The sequence below is a fragment of the Aphelocoma coerulescens genome, chromosome 6, assembly GCF_041296385.1.
Source record: "Aphelocoma coerulescens isolate FSJ_1873_10779 chromosome 6, UR_Acoe_1.0, whole genome shotgun sequence".
Classification (NCBI taxonomy): Eukaryota; Metazoa; Chordata; class Aves; order Passeriformes; family Corvidae; genus Aphelocoma; species Aphelocoma coerulescens.
In genome coordinates, this window is record NC_091020.1 from 2,974,931 (window position 1) to 3,000,471 (window position 25,541).

At 47.2% G+C, this 25,541-nt stretch overlaps 1 protein-coding gene across 3 annotated transcripts; it reads right to left on the reverse strand.

Annotated features, from left to right (window-relative positions):
* Positions 1–150: 150 nt before the first annotated feature.
* OIT3 (oncoprotein induced transcript 3) lies at positions 151–25,497 on the reverse strand. 3 transcript variants are annotated; one of them, XM_069018896.1, is made up of 9 exons: positions 25,353–25,497; positions 17,144–17,518; positions 16,611–16,721; positions 13,773–13,895; positions 10,757–10,879; positions 7,029–7,189; positions 6,086–6,501; positions 2,417–2,516; positions 151–1,085 (listed from the first exon to the last, which is right to left on the reverse strand). In XM_069018896.1, exons 2-9 carry the CDS (start codon positions 17,385–17,387, stop codon positions 903–905), a joined length of 1,461 nt encoding a protein of 486 aa, XP_068874997.1. In that variant the 5' UTR covers positions 17,388–17,518; positions 25,353–25,497; the 3' UTR covers positions 151–902. The 3 variants fall into 3 exon arrangements, with proteins under 3 accessions (XP_068874997.1, XP_068874995.1, XP_068874996.1); XM_069018894.1 differs by lacking the exon at positions 25,353–25,497 and adding an exon at positions 20,515–21,459; XM_069018895.1 differs by lacking the exons at positions 151–1,085; positions 25,353–25,497 and adding exons at positions 1,092–1,407; positions 20,515–21,466.
* Positions 25,498–25,541: the final 44 nt, after the last annotated feature.

Here is a 25,541-nt window from a genome sequence, read left to right on the forward strand (position 1 = left end):
CAGCCCTGTCCCGAGAACTGCCCACATGACAAATGATTGCTATAAATAATTAACGTGCATTCCTCTAATCCTTTGCTGGAACCATGGCCTCTCTAACCAGGGCAATGCATCACAACTCCCAAACAAACACTTGGTAGCAGCACACGTGGGAGGGGGGTGTTTATAGATGTTTAATGGTGTTTCTCTTACAATCAAGGTGCTATAGCACTTAGGAAAGGCATATTTGGTGGTGGGAGAAGAGGAAGAAGAATAATGATACACTAAGTACAAGAGGAAACACTATTAAACTGCATGCAATTATCAAAAGCCACTAAAAAAAATCAAATCTCATTAAATACCTTTGGCTATTTAAAACCACATTTAAATGTGCCTGTGATAGATGTGAGCTTTAGTTGCCTGTAATGATAACTGCATTGCTCCAAAGAACTTACACGTGATGAAATATATTTTATACATGTTTTTATTAACAGTCGCCCAAAGGCTTCGGCATCACTCACAGAGCTGCACAGCAAACACACTCAGCTACCATACTATTTGTACTGCCTGATGCAAGAAGGGCTTGGATAACATTTGTTTAGTCAAGGACAAACAGTCCTGGGGCCTGTAGGTGGACGTAGGGAAAGACAAAATTGGGTAACATTTCTGGCCTGCAAGGAAACAGGGTCCCTTCAGCTGAAGGGGTGCTGGGGAGAAATGCAGATAAAACCAAACTGTTCTGCAGTGCAGGTCACGCTCCAATGGCTGCCTCGTGGGCCCAAAATACTTCAGGAATAATCACCACAGAGCTAAGGAAATGAGTCCTGAGGTTCAAGCAGGGCTTCAACAACACCTCCCGTTTCTCAAACCACCACAACAGAGGCATTGATAAGGAAGGCCATGGATGCTGTTCCAGAGGGCGGGTGTCAGTCATCAAAGTCGATTCTGATGGGGCCTCCTGTCAGGATGTGGTTTGCCACGTGAACAGATTCCTTCTCCTGCTCCTCCTGCTCCGCCGACCTGCGCACGCGTCGCCGGCAGCCCTGGGCGCAGCGCGAGGTCTCGTCCAGCGCCCCGCACACGAGGATGCGGCAGTGCAGGAACACCTCCTGCGGTGGGGACACAGCGGCAGGGTCAGCGCACAGCCCTGGCAACCACTGCGGCCAGAGCACGAGCCACACCGTTCCCAGGGCGCAGGGCCTGTGCCCACCATCGCCATCCACAGCCAAACTGGCTGCTCCGGGTGTTTCCTTGCGTGCCCTCTCCAGAGTGCCTGGCTGAGATCTCAGAGCCAAGGGTGGAGAGACAGGGAATAGGAAGGCGTGAAATGATTCTCCAGAGGAAGGGATGAAAATGCCAGGAGTCAGCCTGGAAGAGCTTGCACGGACTGGCAGGAGCTGCATGTCAAGAATGTGTGAAGCCTCTCAAGGACTGATGGAGACACACAAGAGAATTTCAAGTGAGCTGGGAAAACAAAGCCAGGGAACCAAGGTGGAAAAGGAGGGAAAGGCAGGGTGATGAGGGGCTAAGTTGAGGGAAGAAGGAGAATGCAAAGAGCAAGGAGACAGCTGCCTTTTTTCCTGCACAGCAAAGGCAGTGACAGGATTACTGCTCGCTGCCCTGTCAATGACAAGGAGAGCAAGCAAGATCCCTGCGAGCAGCAGTCACAGAGACTTGGTCAATGGAGAGGTTTGAAGCAGAATCCTTCAGCAGGATGGGAGGATGCAGGTTGGAGGCAGCAGGGGCAATCAGATAGCCAAGGAAAATTTCTGAATTTTAAAAGATCTCATCTGTTTTAACCCTACTGGGGCTCTCCGGTAGCTGGAGCAGCAGCTTTATACCTTTCAGAGCAGGCAGTGTTGGCTGAACATAACAATGGCTGGAAGATCCAATTTCCTCCAGCACAGGAAAGGAAAGCTATTTTCATTTGGAAAATGGCATTATCCTTCCACTGTCCTCCCACTGCAGAGCTTCTGCCCCAGAGAGACAGCCTGGTTTCACATTGAATTAAGCACTGTGGTGTCCCTCTGTCTGGAATCCTGGCATCTGTACTCACAAGAGCTCGAGAAGACACAAGGTTGAAGAGATCCCAAACTAAAAATGGTGTTGTTTTAAAGATAGGACACTGTGAAATGTGCCTGGTGACTGAGAACACTTCTCTCACCCAGCGTACAAGGGTGGACCACCCTGGAAGCAATAATGATTTTAGCCTGCTGTGGCACTGATGTTCCAAAACTGTCCTTCATGTTTTAATTTTAGTTGTTTTCATCAATCTCTCCTCAAGTACCTGTGTCAGGCTCCTGTAAGATGCAACTGCTGGAACAGGCACAGCAGCACCTGCCTTGGGCCAACCATTCCATACCCTCTTCCAACTTAGTGCTGAGGCTCCTCAGCCGTATCAGGACTGATGAAATACCTAAGAGTTGAGTTTTGAGCTTACCTTGTTGTCTTTGCCCACAAACTTGAACACAGGAACCTGGAAATGCTTGGCAAGATGGTCCTTTGACGTGTACTGCTTCACGGACTCATCAGAAACGCAGCTGAGGGGAGCAGAGGGATAGGCTTTAATGGGTTTTCCAGAAATGGAAAGAGAAAAGACATTCCAGCCTACTTAACCAGAGAAAGAAAAGGAGGGATTGGCTCTCTCAGGCTCAGCCGCCATCTCTGCTACTTCCTCTTTGGCCACAGGAGAAAATTCGGGAGTGATGGGGAAAAACAGCAGCAGTGCTAATAGCATCTCCAGACAGGGAACAGCTCAGCAGCAGAGGGCTGGCAGGACGTGGCCCAGTCCCCTCAGAGAGGGACTGCCAGCGAGCTGCAGGCAAGTTTGTCCTCGTTTCACCTTCCTGTGCAACAGTCTGCAGTGCTATACACCACAGAATGTGGCATGCACTTACTGTACACACATACATATGCACATAAATTATGCTTAAAATGAAGCAGCCTGCACCCACATTACTAAAATATGACAGATAATGAAAACAGCAAAAATCCAGATTTACTTTGCTTTATATCATTTACGTTTTTCTTCCTGCTGGACTTGGTCAAAGAGCTCAAATTCACTACACCAAACATTTATTATTTCAGTTTTTCCATCACTAGCAATACATGATTTTACGAGAGGTCACAGAACTGCAAGAAAATAAGCTGCTTTTATAACAAGTTACATTCCAAGTGCAGTGCACCTATAAACTATTACAGCCTATTTAGAGTTTGACAGACAAAAAGTTGTGGTGGCTTGATAATTACTGCTGGTTATTGCAAAGCCTTGGGCATCTTAAGAGGCCCTGATGCCGCTGTGAAATTGCATTGCAATGCAGCTCATCCTTTCTAGCAAGTTAATTCCAAAAATGTGGACTTTGAAAGATATTTAAAAAAAAACAAAAAACAAAGCAGTGGTGGAAGAGACAAGAGGTACTGGTGTAGCTCAAAGTCCTGCTCTTTCAGCAACCTCCAGCTCCCCTCTTTACACGAGACATGTGCATGGCATTGCCAGCAATGCCGATGTTTGACATGTTCAGCTGTGAAAGAGCAGTTCTGCCTTCACTGGAACGTTTCAGAATCTCTACATTGCTAAAATGCCTTTTTAAAGAAGGCATCTGATCATAAGGAATAACAGTTAAAGACTTTTCACAGGTGACTGGCCAAGCTCTGCAGCCATGAAGTCAACTCACAGGCATGTTCTCATTTGTGAGCATATAAACTGTGATGATTATTGGACACTGGCTCAAACTGACTCCTAAATCCCAGGTTTTCCAAAGGTTCTCCACACTAGTGGAAGGAAATCTACTGATTTGAGGCTAGGGAGAGGGAAAGTGGAAGAACAACATGAAGGAATCAGGGATACATAGACAAAACCAGCTCAGAAAACTTTTGAGTCACAAGGATGAGCCCTTTTGCATTTGTGGGGCCAGACCATATCCCACTTGCCTAGGAAACCTCCAGAGAACCTGCTTCCCACTTTGGAGAGGTGAGAAGAGACAGCTGTGGAAGAAAAAGGGGTGAGCCTGGTCAGGATATGGGGAAAATAACCCTATCCCTGTGCATAATGTGCTTAGGTTTGGGGAGCAGAGTGGCAGTGCCATGGGGAGCTGTGCTCTGACCCTCTTACTCAGGGTTGCAAGGTTAAAAGGAAAGCTTGGACAACAAAATATCCATCTCAGCCTAATAAATGGGCCAGCCTGAGGCGTAACAAGATGAGCTTTGCAATGGAACTACCTTAACCACCTCGTGCTCTGCTGAATCACAGCTCCTGACCTCATCAGTGACATGACCTTGCTCCAGATGCCCCAGAGAGCTTCAGTGTTTATCAGCTGTGCCATCGGTCAATGCCTTTGTTTCATTTTGTTTTCAGAAGGCAGGGAATTAACAGAGAAGAAAGCAGTAGACAGAATTTTCCCATTCTTCAGTCCAAGGTATAAGCCCTCCAATTTAAACTGAGTTTCCCTTTGGAAGGTGCAGTTAACTATTTCAGGTCTGATCCTACAGAAACCTACATAAAAATCCCATCTTTATTGCTATGGGCTTTTGGGGCTGGATTGCTAGAAGGAAACTGGGTTATTACAGAAGTGCTTGGAGCAGGGACAACTTAGCAGTGTATTCAGCTAGTTTAATTTTGAATCACTGGGGACGCTGGGGTCTGCAGTGATGGCTGCAGAGTGGAGCAGCTGGATGAGGCTCCAGCCCACTTTTGTGCCTTCAGTGAAGTTTTAATGCCCTCTGCAGGTACCAAGAGACTGCTGGTGCCATAAATCCTCCAAGGAGTGCTGGGGTGAATTAAAGAGATGACATTTCCTGCCTTCTCCCTTCTCTATCCAGCTCAGGTTTTGGCTGCTGTTTCAAATGCCATCATCTTCACTCATGGGCAGAAACGAATGAATGTTTGGAGCCTTGACTCTGTGAAGGGTCCACGGGAACAGCCAAGCCAGGGAGTTGATAAAATCAATTTTTCCATTACAGATCTGCTCATAAAGCCCAGAAATGCTGGGCACAGAAGGACTTCAGCCTAGGATGGAGGGAGAGCAGGCTAATGCTGAATCCTTCATCAGAAGGAAATGAAACCAGTATTTTTGGGTACTTTACATGGCAGGACCCCTTTTGCTACAAGACAACCACACAGGACTTGCCATCAGCAGCTGTAACAGTGGATGATTTAGTCTGGCATCTGAGGACATAATTGTTGTCATCATTAAATGGTCTGGCAGGCAACATACAGGACTTAGACAAGCACAGTCCCTTGACTACCAGGCTACAGCTCTTGGGTATGTCTTAGATATTGCTTTGGCTGGATTTCCCTCCCTAGAGGACAGCAGACTGACCTCACAACTGTGACATTTCCTCAGAGCCATCTGGTTAAGCTGCTGGATGCAAACACTCCTCAGCAATGCTGTAGCATGGCACAGTCATTTTAGCACCCAAAAAAGTGTCTGAAAAGAGGGATCATCTTAGGAGCCACAGCTGAGCCCACAGAGAGGCTTCCCAAACCTCTGATGCAAAAACCACTACAGTAAACCCACAGATCTGCACAAAATTATTTTTAGCATATCCTGGAAAGATCACTAACCCCAAACACCTCAAAAAATTACAGCCAAACTGAAAGACCCTAGGTTTATTACACTGACAAGCATCAGGGAGAGCAATGCGAGGGATTCTTCTGGAGCTCCTACCTGGACTAGCAATGGACTCTTGTGGCTCGTGCTGTAAGAAAGCCATTATGAGAAAATTCAGAAAGTTGCTCCAGTTGCTGTGGCAGCTACCTGGCAGCAGCACACGGCCATGGGGGCTCTGCACATGGGCTGGCAGAGAGAGGACATCAGGAAAGAGAATCTTTTTTACAGGAGCCAACTCAATTATCCACAAGGCCAGTGACAGGGAGATATGTCCTGTAAAGGCTGCACTCAGAGGAGCCTCTTTCACTGCCTCCCACTGTTTCTCCCAATTACTTTTGATGGGACTGGTGGTTTCAGCTTGATGGCTGCTGGTGATTGCTACAAGCATGGCAGACAGGCTGCTGGGGAGAAGGGATAGTGTTTCCTGCATCACACAGACAACTGAGCCCCGCTGCCAATTCCCATTAAATTGCCAGCCAGAGAGGGAACAGTGAACTCACCCATCTTGAATCAGGTAGTACTTCAGGATCTCATCAATTTTTGAGGTGGGAGTGGCAAAGCAGCTCTCCACCAGCGTCTCCAGTCCACTGACGTGCACCAAGGGCTCAATCCCAAAGTACAGAGAGTCCCGAAGCTTAAGGGTGGGAAGAGCACCCCTGTAGGGCTCATCAAAGTCTTTGTCTTTGAAGATCTCCAGAGTGAAGGGAAAGATGCCCTGGCTGCGGCTCATGATTTCCAGGGGAGAGTTCTTGAGGTTGGGCACGTAGCCCTCGGAGATGGTGTAGCGGCGCGGGAACTCGCAGGTCACCGGGATCAGCAGCTTGCTGGTGCGGACAATGATGTCCCCATTGCTCCCCGGGGTCTGCTTGGGCAGGCCAGTCACCAGGTTGGTGGCAATGATTTTATCATTTATTACCTGCAGCGGAGACAGGGGCGATCACTGAGAAAGACCTCTCTGGGCTGACACTCAGAGTAGCCACTGAAGGCCCAGCTGGTGAATTTACAGCCCCCAACCAGAACGATGCTCATTCTCACAGACCAACTAAGGACCTCGGTTTGCTGCCAGCTGCAGTGCACTGCACTTCTGCTACCCCTCTGCTAAGGTGAGCTCTCTGGGTCCCGAGCAGTTGCCAGTTAAACCTTTGAAACATTATCAGGAGACCAGAATCTGTCTCAGCAGGAGGGTGAAGAGTGAGGCACTTCTACCTTCTACCTCTGTGAAACAGGAGGTGAGCAGAAAGCAGCACCCATGCTGTCAGACACACTCCACTGGAGGGGGGATGAAACAAGCTCCTTGACTTTGGAATGCCAGCTCAGGTCTACTCTGAGGGCAGCTGCATGGCAACACAGGACACGGCTCTGAGGGTACAGCTAAATCAACTTTATTCCCCAAGTAAGCCACAGCCAAATCCCCAAATCCCAGAGACTGGACAGTATACATACATCTACAACAGTACCACAGGACTTCAAGGAGAAATGGATGTTGACATGAGTGCCATTGGACACGCCCTTGCACGAGGTGTTGATGAGGGAAAGGTCCAGGCCTCCAACTAGGTCCTTTGGGATGCTCACCTCAATAGAGCTGGACTTGCACAGCACTGGAACTGCAAGAGAAGTGTCCAGAGTAAGAATCTGCACTACAGACCTACCAGTGAGCTGGGGAAGGGCTATACCAGTTATAACTGGGAAAAAAAGGGGCATCATACACAGCATTTATGATTATGATCTCACCACAGTAACATAACCACCTATCTTGCATTCCCCACCTACACAACACAAACCAGAGCTGCCACTGTCCCAAATTCTCCAGCCACAGCAATGTCTCAGAAAACAATGAAGACAATCACTGCACTTGCAGCAGAAACTTAGCTGTGCTTTCCAGCTTTACTTAATACTCAGCACAGATCAGGTTGATATCTCTTGCACTGCTGTGTCCTGGGAAGAGCCTTTGCCAGATATGGGTATCAAATTCACAACACCCCAGGCAAAGCCATTTCTAAAGACCCTTAATCAGATTTTACATCAAACCCAGAACACGCTGAAACACGGCAGAGTAATGCCATAGAGATACTGAGCTAAAATGGAAGCACCTCAAAATGCCATAATATTTTTATAAGCAATAAACCCAGCTCTGACAAACAAACCCAATTAGCTCACTCATTCCACCTCCTTCCAACCTTTAAATTTTAATACAGGCCTTCATGTGAATTTTTTAAAATTAAAATTTCACTCAGTAAGAAGCAGGAGAAAACAGAGCTTGGACAAAATAAAAAGGAAGAAAGAGAGAATAATCTTCAATAAAAAGTAGTTGCTGTATATGTATTCCTTGGGATTATCCATATCTGTTCAGTTAGAGACAGGATAAACATACTGGTGGCATAGATCCTGGTTTCAGCCAGAAAAACAAACCCTTTGCAGGATTTACATTTATTATATTTTAAAACCCCACGACAAAACTTTTTTGCAAATATACTAGCTTCCCAAGATTTTTGCCAACATTAATTGCAGTCCCAGTCCTTCACATTCCTATGACCTGCCATCCATTAATTTCAGTCATTAATTATATAATTTAGGATTCTGGACATTTATAAGGCACATTGCTAAAACAGGCATTTCAACCCCCCTTTAAAAATTTCCCTCTCCCAGCTAAGGTATTTGCAACAGCCCCTGAGTACCTTCAGGGAGGATTTTTTATTAAAAGTTGGTAATTTCAAAGTGATATACTAAAATGTATGCAGAGTATCCAAAGCAATATGTTCCCATAATGACATCGCTGGGTTAGAACAGAAGCTTAAAGAACTAAAAATTACCTTAACCTTCCCTCCACTGGCAGCAGAAGGCAAGTGGGAATAACTGAGCATGTCAAATGGCACAGCTCAGGAGCAGACAAAGGGACTTTGAGAACACAGCACAATGCAGACAGAGAGGAACATCCTTTGGAGGACTGATTGGCTCCATCTGGGTTTAAAGGCTCGCTGTTCTAGCAACTCCTTGACAAACAAGAAAACGTACTGCTTTTATAAAGTGACATTCAGGGCAAGAGATTCGGACCCCAGCTGCAATTCTCTGAAGTTCAGGACTGACTTGGTTCAGATCTCTCTATTTCTACACGTCTTTGACTGGCACAAAGTGGGAGAAAGAAAACACTCCACTTTCCCTGTGCTCTGGAGCTGCAGGAGCTGTTGGTGTGCCCTCCACCAGCTGGACACAGAAACCAGGGAAGGAAACCTCTTGACTGAAGCCAACCCGTGGCTATTTGGGAAAATCCCAGTCTGTGCCAGTCAAACATTTTAGTTCTTCCCCCTCACACTCTGCAGAGCACCTGTGAGCACTGGGAAACCCTCCTCATTTCCACTTTAGACTCTGCTTTGCACCGATGCCTCTGGGTACCTGACTCTTGGGAGGAAGCTTCTGTGGTGAGTCCAACGCTCATTTCTCTGTCTGCTGTTGTTACTGGCATCATATTCCAGCCTCTGGCTCCTTCCTTGGCCCTTCAAAGTGCTGCAGCTTGGAGCAGAGGTTATCTTCCTGCACAGACTGCTCAGCGGAACAGGCTCTCTGGTGCTGGGGAGCCCTGACCCACTGCCACAAACATAAACCCTGCTTACCTGCACAAAAAGTTTGGGCAGAGGACAGGAGAAGAAGAGCATTTCATCCCTACTCTTCAGGAAGAAGTGAGATACTAGAATGGGCTGCAAAATTCTAGGATGGCCTGCAAAATTCCAAGTATTTTGTGGGCTGGTATCTTTATGGAAAACCTGTAGCCTGTGATTTCTGTGGAAGATTATTAATGTTTGCTCTGAACGTAGAGACAGTGCAGAGGAGGGCAGAGAGGCTGCAGATCCAGTTCAGGCAACTGTGCCTGCCCTACATTGTTAATTGAACCAATATAAACCTGATTAGGTGTCATAAAAAGTTGTGTGGTACAGTTCCATATCTGCTCAGAATTGCAGACCACAGCATGGGGACATAAAATCACAAATGCAGAAGAACAGGCAATTTCACTTACGAGATGCTGAATCCCGAGCCCCAGCCTGGCTCCCAGCAGTGCTGCTGCTCTCATTAGCAGCCTCACAAGCAGCAGAAATCCTGGCTGGGAAATGCAGGACTTCCAGCCCTGCTGGGGTTGTCTCAGGGGCCCAGGACTGAAAAACAGCGCTCTGTTCTGGCCTGTATCTGTCAGCCAAACCTTCAATCAGTGAGTGTAATCACAGCTCTTGGAAGTCCCCACCTCTGCCTCCCCACCAGCACTGCTGGATCCCAAGTGTGCAGTGCTCACCCTTGGGAGCCCTGCATTTCTAAAAGGCTTGAAAAGCAGAAATTCCATCAAGTAGAACCATTCTAACTTCCTCTCTGAGGCATATCTGCCCTTTTGGCCACCACGAACCCTGGATCTGTCCCTCCACCAACTGATGCCTGAGCACTCTGTGACACATCAGGCTGCAGGAGATTCTGTCACCAGACATCCAGGCAACACCAGACTGCTGGCAGCCTGGACGTATTTGCAAAAGAAATCTTTGCAAAAAACAGGGAGCTTATTTATTCCATGTGCATGCCATAGGAACAAGTGACTCAGCTGGAAGGACTCCCCATGGAAAGTTCAGATGGAAGGTTCTCCAAGGATAACGCTGCCCTTGCCTCTACACAGCAGAGGCAACAGTCAATTTTTAGATGCTATCCTGGGCACTTCTCCAAGGGGCAGCAGGAGCATCTAATATCAAAGCTAGTGCCCTGCTTCAAGGCACAGGAATACTTACTGGAATGGCATACTTGGAAAAAAACAAGCCTCTCTCTTTAACCCCGTTCTTGGAAGGGACTGGACCACTTTAGCTGAGATTTTGAAGTTTGAGCATAGAAAATATCAGTTCTAACAGAGGTGTGCACAGCTGGAGCAAAGCAGTATAAAGGGAGATGTTAAGCAGTATAAATTGTAAGGGAATGCTGCCTTACAATTAACACCATGCACTCAAGCTGGAGCCTGTGGCTGTTATGCCTGGATAGAAGAGCAACATCTTCAGGCTCTCTCTTTTGCATGGTCTGTCATTAGTAACAAAGCTCCATTAACCCAACTGGAAAGGACAGACTAAGAGAAGACAGCAAAAACAAGAAGAAAAATTCCTTCAGACATTCTTTTGGGAGACAGAGGCTGCCAGGAGATTTTGTTGACCTACTTTGGCAAGTGTGGTTGTCTTCTGACAGAACGAGTCCCCTGGGACATTCACACTGGTAGGTGTCTTCCACTTCAATGCAGGTATGGCTGCAGCCTCCGTTGTTATTGTGACAGCCTTCAATTTCTGGGAAAGAAAGGAAAATCAGCGCATCCTGCAGGCCCCAGCGTACTTCTGACCAGCCAACAGGCTGCACAACACAGCTCAAAGGCAACAGCTTGTTTCCAAGAAAATGAGGTGGAGACTTTTTTTAATTGTATACTTTCCTCTGATTGTCATTTCACCATGAGGTTATCAAGGAATTATATGGAAAAGCTCAGTAAATTAAACTCCATGCTATAGCTGACATACTGAATGGGCAGTCAGCAGCTTGGCACTTCAAGAATCATAGAATTACAGAGTGGCCTGGGTTGGAAGGGATCTTAAAGATTATCTCCTTCCAACCCCCCTGCCATGGATGCCACCTCCCACTGTCCCAGGCTGCTCCAAGCCCCAATGTCCAGCCTGGCCTTGGACACTGCCAGAGATCCAGGGGCAGCCCCAGCTGCTCTGGGCACCCTGTGCCAGGGCCTGCCCACCCTCACAGGGAACAATTTCCTCCAAATATCCAGTCTAAACCTACTCTCTGTCTGTTTAAAACCATTCCCTCTTCTCCTGTCACTACATGCCCTTGCAAACAGACTCTGCAGACATCCTCCTAAACTAATTTTTTATGTTGTTTCTTACTTCAAAAGGGGGAGGAAAATCCTCTTAAAACTTTGACCACACTCCCTCCCTTCATCACCAGCAGAATGAAAGCCCTGAGCTTTGCAGGGGAGCTGCCTTGGGGAAGGACAGCCCCACAGGTGGCCAGCTCCTATTCCCAGCAGGAAACACTGGAGAGAGAGAAGATGATGTGCTCATTCCCTCGGGGTTTCCCAGCTGTGAGGGAGGTGAGCATACCAAATCCCCTTCATGGGCTGAGAATGAAACTCTTCTTCTAGGAGTTTGTTTAGCAGGAATTTTGCAAGCTTGTGAGTTTTAGGCTTCAAGGTTGGCTCAGGGACAGCACAGGTTCATGGTGTAAGGTTGATTCACTTCCTAATTTTCCCCCATTTTGAAGTGCAGAGGGGAGAGGGCAGCACAACTAATTGGAGGACTTGTCAGGTCTTCTCTTACATCTCCTTTGTTCAGATGAGGACACTCTGAGGATCTGAGCTTTTTGTAAAACATATTCCTAGCCACTGCAGCTGCAGAAAAGAGCCCGAAAGGTCGTCCAGATACATTGTGAAGAGTCTGAAAATCTAAGGAAAGTAAGGCCATTTCCAGCTCTTGTTGGCTTCCTATTATAAAGAAAGTAATAGAGGATCATGATTTTTTCTTTCAAATAACCTTAACTGATTGTTTTTTTTAACCCTTTGGGATGAATATGCTAGATAAGTACTACTGTTCTCAGTAAAATAACAGTACATAAGATAAGCAAATCATAAATATAGAGTATTTCTCCCTGAGCCTACCATCAGAAATGACTGTGTGGTTTTCACTGAAATGTAAAGAAAAGAATGGAAATCCCACACTCAATCCTATACAATGCATGGAAAATATCAGTCCAAACACCCCATATAAGTCAAAGTAATGGGTAAAGCATCATCATGTAAATTTTTAGATACTTTAATCTCTACTCAGCCTCACCACCTCACGTAATCAAGCTAAATCTCTTGCATTTGTTCTTTTTAGCAACAAGCTGTGATGTGGCTCACAGCTCACATCCCATTCTCTGACGGCTCACAAAGCTGAGGGCACATCTTCAGAAATAAAACTCACTAACAAGATTGTAAAAATCCCCAGCAGCAGTGTTAAACCTGTGAAAGGCACCATCTTTCTTACAGAAGGGAAATTAAATGATATATCAAAGGCCCTAAAAGCCAACTCGGGGAATGGCAGAAGCAAACGAGTTTCCAAACAGACTATTCCAGCCCTGTCAGAAGAGTGCAGTGCTCGGGAATAAAAATCCCACCGCTCATTTATGTGATGCCCCACCAGCTCAGAGCTGGATGTGGCAGGGACAAAGCCCACAGACCATTTTTGGCCCCACACAACTTGACAAGTACTTAAGGAGTACTCTGCACAGCAGCATTTCCCAGGGAAGTGTCACTACCTGGATGACTGATGTACTGGCAGAGCTCAGAGAGCTGATTTAGCTCTTTTAGCTAGCTGAAAAGTGAGGCACATCTGTAGCTGTTTTTCTTGTCTGAGGCCCCACAGTGTCTGTGAACACCACACAGCAGCTTTGCTGTGAGGGGGCACAGTGCTTTTCCATAGCTCACCACAGAAAACATTAGGCACAGGTCAATTTTTGCTGTGTTTGCCTATTTCTGCTCAGAGATGTTTGTACATTGTTAGTGACAACACATCAGACCTACAATTTGGTCTTTAAGTCACCAGTCTAAATTTATCGAGGGTCTTCAACCTGGCTGTGCCACCACTGAGAAGGAACTGCAGCAGCTGCACAGAGCAGCAGAGCCCACAGACACCAAAGAGCAAAATGCAGCCCTAATCCCAAATTTAACTTCTGTCCACAGACTGGCACCCCCTCTCCTCAATCTCTGTCCTGGGAGGCTAAAGTGATCCTCATGCTCTAGTCTAATGCCATGACATTACCCCATACCTAATGTGAGCTGCCAAAACCCAGCACTGCTAAATCTGCCCCTACAAAGCTCTACCACACGAATCTTCAGAGCCAAATCCCAACAACTCCAGCAACAAGTTCTGCGTGGACAACCAATCTTCCAGATCCACTGCTGCCTTTCCCCCATGGAGATAAACACAAGCAAATCCTAACAGAAATGCACGAGGCAGGGAGAACAACAAGGAGATTTCTCTCTGCTTGCTTAGAGGGATATTTAGCATCAGCCCCTCTGGCAAGCACAGAGGTGATATCAGTGACTTTTAATCCCAGGTGCAAGGAGGCAAGAGAGAGCCAGTACTGCAAGGGAATGATTTGTACAGTTCCAGCAGCCTGTGGCAGCTGAAGCCTCACCTTCACAGGTTTTCCCATCACTTCCCAGCGTGCGCCCGACCCCGCACTCACAGCGGAAGGAATTCTTCAGGTTAACACAGAACTCGCTGCAGCCTCCGTTGCTCTGCTCACATTCATTTTCATCTGAAAAAAACAAGCTCTGGAATGCAGTGAATAATCCCACTAACAGTAGTAACGCTGACAGTAGCTTTTAAAGCTCTTGGTAAAGCTCTGAAAAGTCCTCCTGACTCTTTTTTAAAGGCTGAAGTTCCCCTGTTTCTGTCTGCCCTTTTTTTTTTTTTTAAGGTACTTTGTTCTCTGATATTCTAATTCCTCAACCTGATTTAATCTCTGTGTGTAAAAAGCAAATCAAACAGAGAGTAAGGGACCAACGTTGCTCTTGCTGAGCTGCAAAATGAATGATTTCTCTTAGGCAGGCCAGGATGCTGGAGTTATCAGTCAAGGTTCACATGGGGTTTCATCAAAACAGCTTAGAAGCTGGCACTTACTAGGTGTCAGAAGCTTAAAAACAAGAAAAAAAGAAAAGTACAGGTCAGAGATGAGCTCTCTCAGAGTAGTCCCACATATGCACAGTACCCACAGCTTGCAGCTAGTGGTGGTGTCTCTTTCCACAAGCAACGTGAATCGAATATTTTAGCCAAAGAATTGGCTGGTACCCTGCTTTGGGAGGCAGGAAGCATGTCCAGGAGACTCACACACACACTCTGCTTTTCACACGTGTGACAGGCTCCACACTTTCCCTTCTAAAAATAGAACTAAAGCTGCTTAAAAACAGAAGGTGAAAAGGGAAAGGGCTACTGGCAAAGGCATGGAGATATAGTTAGAAGGGCCTAGAGCTTGTCTTGGTCAAGGTCTGGGCCCAGAAATTCCCCTCACTGGGCTTCCGAGTTCTACAGCACACACAGATCTGTCCCTGCTCTTCCACACCAGTGACAACCAGCACTTCTGGGACACAGGCTGGTTATCTTGAGACTGGATTGGGAGAGTGCTGAGCTGATTTTAACCATGGCTTAGCAGAACAGGGATCCAGGTATTGAAGAAATCAAAGGCAATGCACTGCGTTGGTGGATGCACGACAAGAAGCCTAAAACCTTATCTAACCCCTAAATGAAAATATAACTCGGGATGAGCTGTTCTGCTCTGGGATTTAAAGCATGCAAGGTACTGAGGAGAAACACAGGGAGGTTCTCAGAGCTGCTCAGCATTCACAGAATGGTCTGGGTTGGACAGGACCTTAAAGCTCATCTTGTTCCATCCCCTGCCACTATCCCAGGTTGCTCCAAGCCCTGTCCAACCTGGCCTTGGACACTTCCAGGAATCCAGGGGCAGCCACAGCTTCTCTGCTACATTACTGCAACAGCTTCAGTCCCCCTCTTCAGGGGAGCTGGGAAAGGAAGCACATTCTCTGTTTAGGAAAGACAAACAGGGATTTATTTGGTTTTTCTATAAGGAGGGCACAGTTGCTCTCAGAGGTGCAGTTACTCAGCACAACAGAAAGTTATTAGAAAGATCACAGAGCCACACAAGAGAAGCTGCAGGTAGGTGAACCGGGGGGGATGAAAGCAGCTCAGGGGGGATGAAAGCAGCTGCAGCACACACAGACAGGCTCAGGACTCATGTGAGCCTCCCTGCTGCAGGAAAACCTTTACTCTGAGCCTGTCATACATTCATTGAGTGCTAGTGCTTGTCAAGTGCTTCTGTGCTTGCACAGAAGCAGCTAATAAATGCTTTTAATTATCTGAGACAGCTCAGTCAGCCACTTGGCTGCAGACAAGTTGAGCTGCTTAAGCAAAAGCCTTCCCCAGAATCACAGTGAGCAAGTATAACCCTGCAGCAGGGCCAGGCTGCTTCTTCCACACACTGGAACGACTGTGGGCCCTGCCCTGGTGCTCACAGGCATGAGGTGTGTGAAGAAAGAAACCACCCACGCCTGCTTTGTCAGATGTAGCTCCTATGGAACAGACTGACCTGCCACACAGCCTCCTAGACCAACTCTGCTTTCAGCTTCACCACCAAACCAAGTGACAGATGAGATTTCTCCTGCCCCAAACACCCTTACCTCTTCCTGTGCATCAGTGTGGCTCTACAGCTCCCCAACAGCCACCCCTTTCCCTTCCTTGATTTGTCCCACAGACCATCTTTCTCCTGACCTCTCAGTCCAGGTGCTCTCCTCCAGCACCACACACACAACCACAGCTATCCTCTCCTCAGATTCCTCCACAAACTCCAAAGCCCATGTTCCCCGCTCTGCTCTCACCTCCTGGCCATGCTGGTCTCTGCCACCAAGTGCCAGCTCATTGAATACCCCCTTGTCAGGCTGCCTAAAACCATTGAAGCTGTGGTGGGACTTACAGTTCTCTGGGTCTCCTCAAGCCCCAGCCCCTGAACAATACCCCAAAAGGGCAGGAAGTATGGTGGGGTTTAGTATGCAGCCTTACAGCAGCCAGCAAAACATTTTTTGGAGGAGAGTTATTCAACAGAGCATGTGAGAGAAAATCTCTAATGCCAGACTGCACAGCATTTCCTGGGTACCACAGTGACACCACGGGATCCTGCAAGGAGACTCTGCTACTGCCTTCAGAAGCTGAACCATGCAGAAAGCAAATCCAGCCTCGTAAACACGGAGCTCCAGGGGCACCAGAATAGATGCAGTCATGGGATGTCATATCTTAGAACCATTCACAGAACGATAGACCTGTTCTAGGCAGCAAAGGGGAAAGCTCCTCTCAGGATACCTAACTTTTTGTAGTGCTTTGTAAGGTAAGGGATTAAGATGTGAGCAATGAAACAAAGGGAAGAAAAGCACCAGTAACTGGTACAGCTTATTTCCACCCTTACCAAGGCATGTCTGTCCATCAGGTCCCAGGGTCGTACCCGGGGAACACGTGCAGTCACCAGTGTCCAGGCAGGAGCCCTGGCAATCCACCACATCACAGATATCATAAAAATCTAGGGCATGACAAGAACAATGTCAGCACAAAGCACTGAGCATGCAAAAAAACCACAGTATTTGCCCATCAGCTTCCCACCCTGTGTGCAGTCCATCAGTTACAGACCTGGCCCATGCTGGGAAAGCTGACCTGCTGAAGCTGCTGAGAAACAATTGAGCTTAATTACTGCAAGTCAGAGATGCAAATTTTGACTTTGGTAGCATGCCAAGACAAACCACAGGGCTTTAATGCTTCCACAGGCAGCATTAAATCACTGAGGCCAGGTCAGCTGTGGAAAAATCCTGCTAGCAGAACAAAGCAGGTGAAACTGCCTTGCTGATCCTATAAAGACAGGCCACCACCTGGAGAAGCCAGGAGCCAGGCACCACCTCTCTCCTGCCTCCCAGGGACGAAGGGGGGTCAGTCAGACAGGTGACTTACGCCCACAGTAGGCGTGGAAGCAGACGCTGGGCTTGCTGAGGTGGTACACGTAGTAGCCTCCCAGGCAGGCCTTGACCTCGATGGTGGTGTTCCAGAGGCAGCAGTTCCCACTGAAGCTGGCGCAGGCCTGGCGCTGGACGATGCCATCGGCCTGGCGCGGGTGGCTGCCGTTCATCCAGATGGGGGCGTGGGTGCCGCAGTGGTTCTCGGGGATGCAGAAGGTGGGCATGGCGTCGCCCGCCATGCCCGTGAAGCGGTACCACTCCCCGTCGATGCCGCTGTCGCACGTGGGCTGCCCGTGCGAGCCGTTGATCCGGTGGTCCGTGTTCCGCCACGGCTCGTTCAGGCTGATGTAGGCAGAGCAGGGGTCCAGGGCTGTGACACACACAGAGAGCAGCTGCTAGATATCAAACCAAGGTGTTTACTGAGAATTACAAAAGCACTTTTTTCTCCATCCCTGACTTAACAGAACCACTGTGATGGAGAGAGGTCCCTGTAGAGAAAAGGTGATAGCAGCAAACTCATTGCTTTGTGGAAAATTCTGACAGCTCGTCTTGGAGGAACAAGTAAATTAACAGAGCTCTCACAACATTATGCAACAGTCTGACTCGCTGTTTAGCTGACCGGGGGAAAAAAACAAGATATAAGCAAATCTAAGGTCCAAGTAGTGATTTTGCCATAGGACATACACCCCGGGAACACTGGATCTAGCCCAGGACAATAACCCTTTGTTCAGGTACTAACTGAGCACCTGAAAGCCCCTCCTGAAGTCACTGGTAACTCTCCCAGCTGCCTTGGAACAAAGGACTGTATCTCAAACAGGTTATGCAGCCTCTTTTAAAACCCATGCACAGCCAGAGTCAGCCCTCACAGCTGAGCTGCCAAACCTTTTTATTCATTATCTTATAATCTAGAGCATGAAGGTCTGAATTGGGACCTCCTGGGGAGCAAAATGTTCAACCCTTTACACAGCTGTGTTCCTTGCAAGCCCACAAACCCTGCTGATCTGCACAGGAGATCAGCGGTTTGTGAAGTGTTTGTGGAGGCAAGACACAAACACACATGGACTTCCTGCAAGTGTGTGTCTGTTCATGCAGTGCTCAAGGAGTGTGTCCCTTTTCAGAGGCCTTTCTGAACCTTCTGCAAATAGTTAAAACATGAGAGTACCATAGGGAAAACGTAAATGAAGAATTTAAGCGTTCATTAAATTTTCAGTCTCCTCCTAATTAACCCTCATTTGGCAGCTACCTCACTGTAAGTCCAGAGGTTCCATCTTCCCTTACATTTAACACCTGATTAAGCACACTTATCCCTGACAAGCAATTCCCTATTAAGCAAAAGGAATGCTAATACTGCCCTGAGTAAGGAAAATTGACTACCATTTCCTAAAATTAGGCTAATAAAACCAATCACTCTGGTAAAATGCATCTTGGACTGCACAGCCTCAACTTTCCACAGCACATTTATTTGGAAGTTCTAAAGCTGTGCTGTTTTGACAACAGAGTGATGGACTTTGGGTGAGGGAGGAATGCTATGCTCTTCCTATTAGAAACACAAATGATCCTGGTTCATTATTTTGATTTGTTTCACTGACTTTAAAGTGGGAACTACGAGTGCTTCAGAGAATGGACTTCAAGTCACTCTTATTTAGCTGTGTCCTCCGTAAATATCTGTCCCACAGATGTGCTATCTCGTAGAAATATCTCACAAATATAACATCTCTTATGCCTTCCTCAGCCACAGACACATTTTGCTTGGTCTCAAATCCAGCATAAAAGGTAGGAGCAGCTGCCAGAGTCAGGAGTGCTGCAGAGCTGGCACAGGGAATGTGGATCTGGGTTATGAAGGAATCTCTAGTGCCACGATTCAAAGGTATGCAGAGGAGCTAATTCACTGCCACCACAACCAGCCTAGTTCTCCTGAGCAGCAGAGAGGGGAATGCAGCAGGTAATCTCTGATGGGATTCACCAGGCATTCCCTTGTGAGCTCTCCCTTTCACCTGCCTCTGCTTACCTGCCCTCACCCACAGACAGCAGCAGCGCTGTAAATCCCATCGTCCAAAAGCTGGTTTGACTCCTCCCGAAAGGAAAAGACGGGTCCTGAACAGAGCTTCCTTTGGGCTTCCCTCAGTGTAATTCCCTTGGTTTCCACAAGAGGATTTGGTGTGGCCTTAGGGTGAGTCACTGACTAAGATTAAAAAGTTTCCGTGTTGTTAAAAGCCAAATGAGGTGAAGCGGGAATACCCTGTCAGCTTCCCAGCTGGGCAGCACTAAAAATACCAACACTCTCATTAGCTTTCATGTAATTATGAAATATCCTTTGTAGACAGACTCTGGGAATGCTCATCTAGGGAGATGACACTGTCTCCTAAACATCCAGGAGATAATTTAAAGACAAAATTTAGTGAGATGAACATGCAGCAGCTCAGAGGGAGCTGGAAGAAGGCACGTCAGGGGAGTTGAGGTAGCATTCCCTCACATCTTACATTCCCCTGAGAGCTTCTGGCAGGAGTGAGGGGGAGGCAAACAAGCAGAAAAAGCAGACAGTGCTCTTTGGAACACTGCAGATCCTCACGGCCACCCTTGGACTGCCAGTGCTGCCCCACGCCAGCCTCCCTGCAGACACCAAGCAGTCTTTGGCAGCACGGTTTTTTCATTTTAATTAAATTGAGTTTTTAAAGAAAAAAAATTCCACAAAAACAGAGAAGCAACTGATCAGCCTCTCACCTCCCCTCCCCAAACAACAAGCTTGGCACAAGATGAATAACTGTCTCCAGCTCCCTATTTTTCATTTTTCTTGGCTCAATTTTTTTTCCTCCCCAATACTTCTTGCGTGGCCTGAGCAATTCAGGCTGACAAGCATTGCTAAGAAGCAAAGCTTTTCCATTTATAAGTTTGATGGTACCATTAGTTCTCTAGCTGACATGGTAGCAGATACACTGGGTGACAAATCAGGCTCCAGCAAGCATTGGTGAGCGCCCCATTCTGCAGACATTAATCCTGGGTGCATTGTGTAATTGGAGGTCTCTGCTCCAGCACAACTAAGCAACGAAGGGAGCAGCACTGCATTATGGCACTAGATTCAGTTCAGACTTGTCAAAGAAGCAGGTGAAAAGGTAGCATAATTCTACTCATAGAATCTGTCCTCCAAAGAGAGGGGAATCCCACAGTGCCTTGGCAATAGAGATTCTCTCAATAAGGGAGGCTTCACACTCTCTAACAGAAGGATCTTTCCAACTGGAAGGAATTTCACATCACCTTCAAAGAGATGAGATATTTCTCCCACCTTCCAGTCTTCCACTTAAGAATACCAAGGTTCAGCATGAACCTTAGAGATGGCAAACAGAAATAAGGCAATGCCTCTTTACTCACCCATTGAAGACACTGGCTGGAGCTGGATAACAAAGTAGATACAGAAAAACAAGTACTGGAACATCCCACTCAGCCAAGGAAGAGCCACCACTCAAGGGACAGAGGCTTGAAAGCTCTGGTGCAGGCTGTGGCTCCCGCAGCCTTCCTCTCAGTGGAGCTTCTGACTCCAGGCTTCCAGAGGAGCAAGTGTGATTGCTCCCCTGGAAATTTATCAGAGGAAGAGGCTGAAGGGATGTGGGGTACAGCTCCAGCCTTGACCTTCCCAGAGCAGCTCTGCCCCTTACTGACAGCAGGGACGTACTCACTGATCAATCTTGTTTTTTGGACTTGACCTGCTATTGTTTTCTGGCACCTGCCCCACAGTGACACCTCCACTATCTTATCCAGAGAAGAATTCTAACCAGGGACACCCGGACATCCCAAAGGGATGGAAAAGAAGAACAGATGGGTGCTTGTTATCTCTGCTCCTTCCACAAGCCATACTCCATGGCCCCCTCCAGGCAGAAAACACCGGCTAAGGAGCCTTAACTGCAGGAAAGAGTGGTCAAAGGAGCAGGACTGATCCTTCCGAGCACAGATTGCAGAGGAGCGCTTGGAGCAGAGCTACAATGGGAACATCAGTCAAACTGAAAGACTGGTGTCCCACAGGGAAACAAGCTGTTCCTAGGCTACACAGAGGCCCTTGCCACTCCTGGTCACACCACCTGACCACTGCAGCGACATTATCAAACAAGGCAAGTAAAGACACTTTTCTGCAGTAGTCATACAAACTCTTGTCTTTAAAAAACAAACTAGACCCAGTGTGACAGAATTAATTTTGATGCAAAACCAAGTAATTGAGAACCTCTCCTGACTGGTTCAAACCAAACTGGGCTGAGTTGCAAGTGACAACCACAGCTCTAGATGTGGTACACCGAAATCTGTTCTCTACTACAGCAAACCCAGAAAGGGTTCTTCCCTCCCACCCCACCAACTCTTACTGTAAGACCTCTCCATGAGCAATGAGTGCAGCTAAGCCTACAATAATCACACACAATCAGGCCAGTGTGGGCATTTTCCCATTCCCTTGGCATCTTCCCATTCCCTTGGCATCTTCCATTTTTGCAGCAGGCTAGCCTGAGAAACGACACCAAGCTTCAAATCCCAGCAGGAAAAAAGTGGCTCCATTATTTACATGTTGAATTTGCACAAGACAGGGAGTTGGGTGCTTGTCTGTCTCATAGGGATTGCACATTACAGAAAATTCTCAGTGGCCTCTCTCTGCCGGGGTGTGTCCCTGGGAGCGAAGTGCAATATGCTGCTCTGCTCCACCCCAGCACAGAAGTCTTTTTGCAGTGGTGAACAACTCTAGGGAACAACAAAAAACCTCCAAATAAATTACTGTTATTGCTCCCATAAGGAAAAAAAAAAAAATTCTTGCAGTTCTATTGTGTTGACAGCTGTGCAGTACCAGAAAGGTTTTTCCAACAACAGGAAAGGAGAACAGATCCACTACACAAAGCTATCAAGGCAGATAACCCTCAAGAGGTGATTATGTGAATTCCCAGAAGAGAAACTAAAATTGAACACAGAATAGTACAGCAAGCCACCAGAATTTCTATTTTGCCACTTTCATTGAGAGGCTGATTCACACTTATGATCCCAGCTAAACAAAACTGACAAGCCTGAATGGAATGCTCTGTGTCACAGGTGTGTACGTGAACCATCTGATCCCCCGCTGCTTTTGTTTTGTAGCTGCTACGTGAGCCTGCTATAACAATGTTTTGACAGGTACGTGTAAGTGACTGACAGCTGACAATTAACACAGAGGAGTGAACTGCAGCATCACAAATTGGAGCCTCAAAGGTGTCACCTACAGGCCCTATCAAGTTCTCAAAAATGGATTAAGGCAGGAGAGGCCCCAGCATTCCCAGAGATGACTAGGACAGTGTGCTGCCTCTAAATGTTTCTGGGAAGAACGACCAGAGGCAACTCTTCTATCAGCACCTTCTCTTTGCAAGTTAATTTGGGTGATATTCACAGCTCCGGGAGCTGTAAAAGCTGGTCCTGAGACGACAAAGGGAGGGAAAAAACCCAAACAAAAGACTTCCCTGCAAGGAGATGCTCTAGTAGATGCACAATTCCATTAGGGCATTTGTTCCTAGCCTCCACAAATTGCACCCCAGAGCTTGATGAACCCAACACCCCAAAAAGAATCAGGCTCAAGTTAATACCTCTTAAAAGAAGTCACCAGTTTAAAAGACATGAGGAGGAAAGGCAAAATTAAAATAGAGGGCAGGGACTTTATTTTGGTACTCAAGAGGGATTTTCTAAACCTGCTACAAAGCCAGTGTATATCTGTTCTTAACACAAGAAAGGAATGTTGTTTTTGCAGGTGGCAACCACCCTTTTTGTCCCTCCCAGAGATCTCTGCAGGGCTTTACCATCCTCACACAAGGAATTCAAATTCTTCAAAGCACTGGCTGGACTGGAAAGCCTCGTGCAGTTTGTAGTAGACTGATGAATAAAAACGCTTTGGTGTTTCCTGAAGCGATCTCGGCTTTGTCAGAGCCACCTCTCAGGACACACCAGCGCCTGGGAGGTATGTGAAGCACAACTGTGGGTGCAGGAGCCTGCAGCCTGCCTAGAAGGAGAAGGAGGAAGAGCTAATCAGCACTTCCTGCCACAGAGAGAGAGGAGAACCCGGCACACAGGACAGGCTCCCCGTCCAGGATTGATTGGAGGATGTACGTTCACAATAAGCCCTGACAGGCAGCTGAGATGGATTGCACTGAAGTCAAGGTCTTTGAGATAGCCCTTGTTGCTGTAAACAACTTGTTCCAGGACTCAGTGCCAGTGGGAAGGGCTGCAGAGATCAGGGAGGGAGCACAACTCAACACAAGTAAAGTATCAAGAACTCATTAAAACCAGGCAAGTACATCACTCCTAGTTAAGAGTAGCAGTTATTTCCTTTCCCTTAGTGGAGCACTGGGACACAGAATTTGATGTTTTGAAAGTGTTTTTCCACAGGTCCTACAGAACCCAGCCCATTTTCAACACTCCTTCATTTTCTTCAGATGGAGGAATTAGGGCACAGACAGCACACCAGTAACTGCAAAACTTGTCAGAGGCAGAAAGATGAGTAGAACTCATCTTTTAAAAGCCCTCAGAGCCACAGCAGCATGGACTAAGAGCAGCTGCTCCCCCTACTTCAGGGCTTAGGTGCACTGCAAGTCTAATTTTCACTACTGCATTTTACTTTTCACCCCTTTAATGTCAGTATAGAAAATAAGCCTGATGGATTTTTTAAAAAGGAATAATTAGAATCTCTCAGGATAGGGTAGAATAATACTTAAGATATAAAAATCTCCTTCCTGCGTGAAAATGAAGCCATACAACGGGACACAGAGGAAAGAAGATTGCATTTATAACTCCACACACACAAAAAACCCAGGAGATATCAGAGAAATTGGTCCACTGGCTCAGACAGGGCAGCTTGGCCAGCTTCACATGGCTGGCTCAGTGCCATGGTCTGACAGCCAACAGCAGCTCCAGAGCACCATGCAAACCCTCTTAAAGCCAATATGGAAGTGTAAGAACTTGCAGCAAGGTGATCATCATTGCTGCCTGCCAGGCAGGAAGGGTTACAGGGGGAAAGAAAGAGGGTTGGTTTCTTCTTTGCTATTTAGGAAAGAGGAGCCAGGAACACATTCCCTGGAGGAGCCTGCAAGGTAGAGCCTCAGGGGTGTGACAAAGGGAACTTAATGCAGTTCTCCAGAAAACTTTAAACTGGTTGTACATTTATTTAAAAGCTCCCTCACAGAAGAGATTCATCAAAAGAATAACAAAATTGGTAGAAAAAGCAGCACCCAAGCAGTGCAATGCACCCTGCTGCTCATCCCTCACCGGGCCTGAAGAGTGCAGTGCCACATTAAGATTCAGGCAACACTGCCAGCTCTTCAAGTGCTGCCAGAACGACAGGACCCTACTACCTGCCTGGCTCCCAAAAGGGAGATAGCTGTTGCAAGGGAGTGTGCTGATGTTGAGATACAACGGTGTGGATCAGGAGAGCAAACAAACCCCGCCCTTCCCTTCAGTGTTAGCATTCCAAGGCATTGAGACCTGAGTGGGAGGCTCGTGGATTTCAGGGCACAAGCATAGACACTTTTTACTTTTGTTACCCACATCTTCTCTAGAGCAACATTAAAGCACGTGCAGGAACAGTTTTGCAATAGCATCTTCTTGTTTTCAAAATAGAGACTGTGGTGCTAAGATGCCATGAAGTCTCCTGGATACCAAAATGGACGAATTCTTATGCAACTGAGCCAAACGATTTGCCTAAGGGTGGCAGCAGCTCATGTGGGGCCAGCAGCAGACTAAGGGCTGCTTGGAGGAAGGTCTGTCAGCAGTGACTAAAGGTAGGTGACAACAAACAGCTTCCAGCCCTTCCCCTCCAGCTTTGAAAAAGACAAGAGGTGGCTGTTTCAGAAACTAGCTAATCATGGATGATAATTTTTTTTAAGCAGTCCATGGGCATGATAGAAACCTGCACCAAACACCTCGTCCTGATAACCCATATAGGTAGGACAAAGCACACTCTGCTGATTCCCAAAGTTAATGAAAAAATCACATGTCACCATGACAAATCAAACCATTCAACAGCTCAGAGAGAAAGGAACTGAAGACTGAAACTCCAGTTTTTCTCCAGAACAGCACTTGAATGCAGTACATAAACACACTGACACCACAGGTACCACTTTTAGGTTGCTGGGCGTTACCTGCCCATATGTATCCCTGTCCTGTTACTATGCTGGCCGAACAAAGGAAGATCTTTGCTAGACCAAGTTCTCTACCTCTACCTCACCACCTCAACCGCTCCCGAGATCCCTGTGTTAGGCAGCCAGGCCTGGCAGCCAGATCTCCATCCAGGCTTCTTCAGGAAAGCTATTATCTGCATCACCACGGCCTCGGGGAGGTAAGGTCAGTCAAGAAGACACAACCTAAACAAAAAGAAATGGAGGAAACTCAGGAGAGAGATGCCACACAGG

Bases quoted from the DNA above. Each gene is read 5' to 3' on its own strand.
- OIT3 (XM_069018894.1), bottom strand. From the start codon at position 20,578: ATGTTCCAGTACTTGTTTTTCTGTATCTACTTTGTTATCCAGCTCCAG. The intron at 17,519-20,514 runs GTGAGTAAAGAG...TGTGTGTCACAG, and splicing joins CCAGCCAGTGTCTTCAATGG to CCCTGGACCCCTGCTCTGCC. The intron at 13,896-16,610 runs GTAAGGGTGGAA...TGTTTTTTTCAG, and splicing joins TGATGGACAGACATGCCTTG to ATGAAAATGAATGTGAGCAG.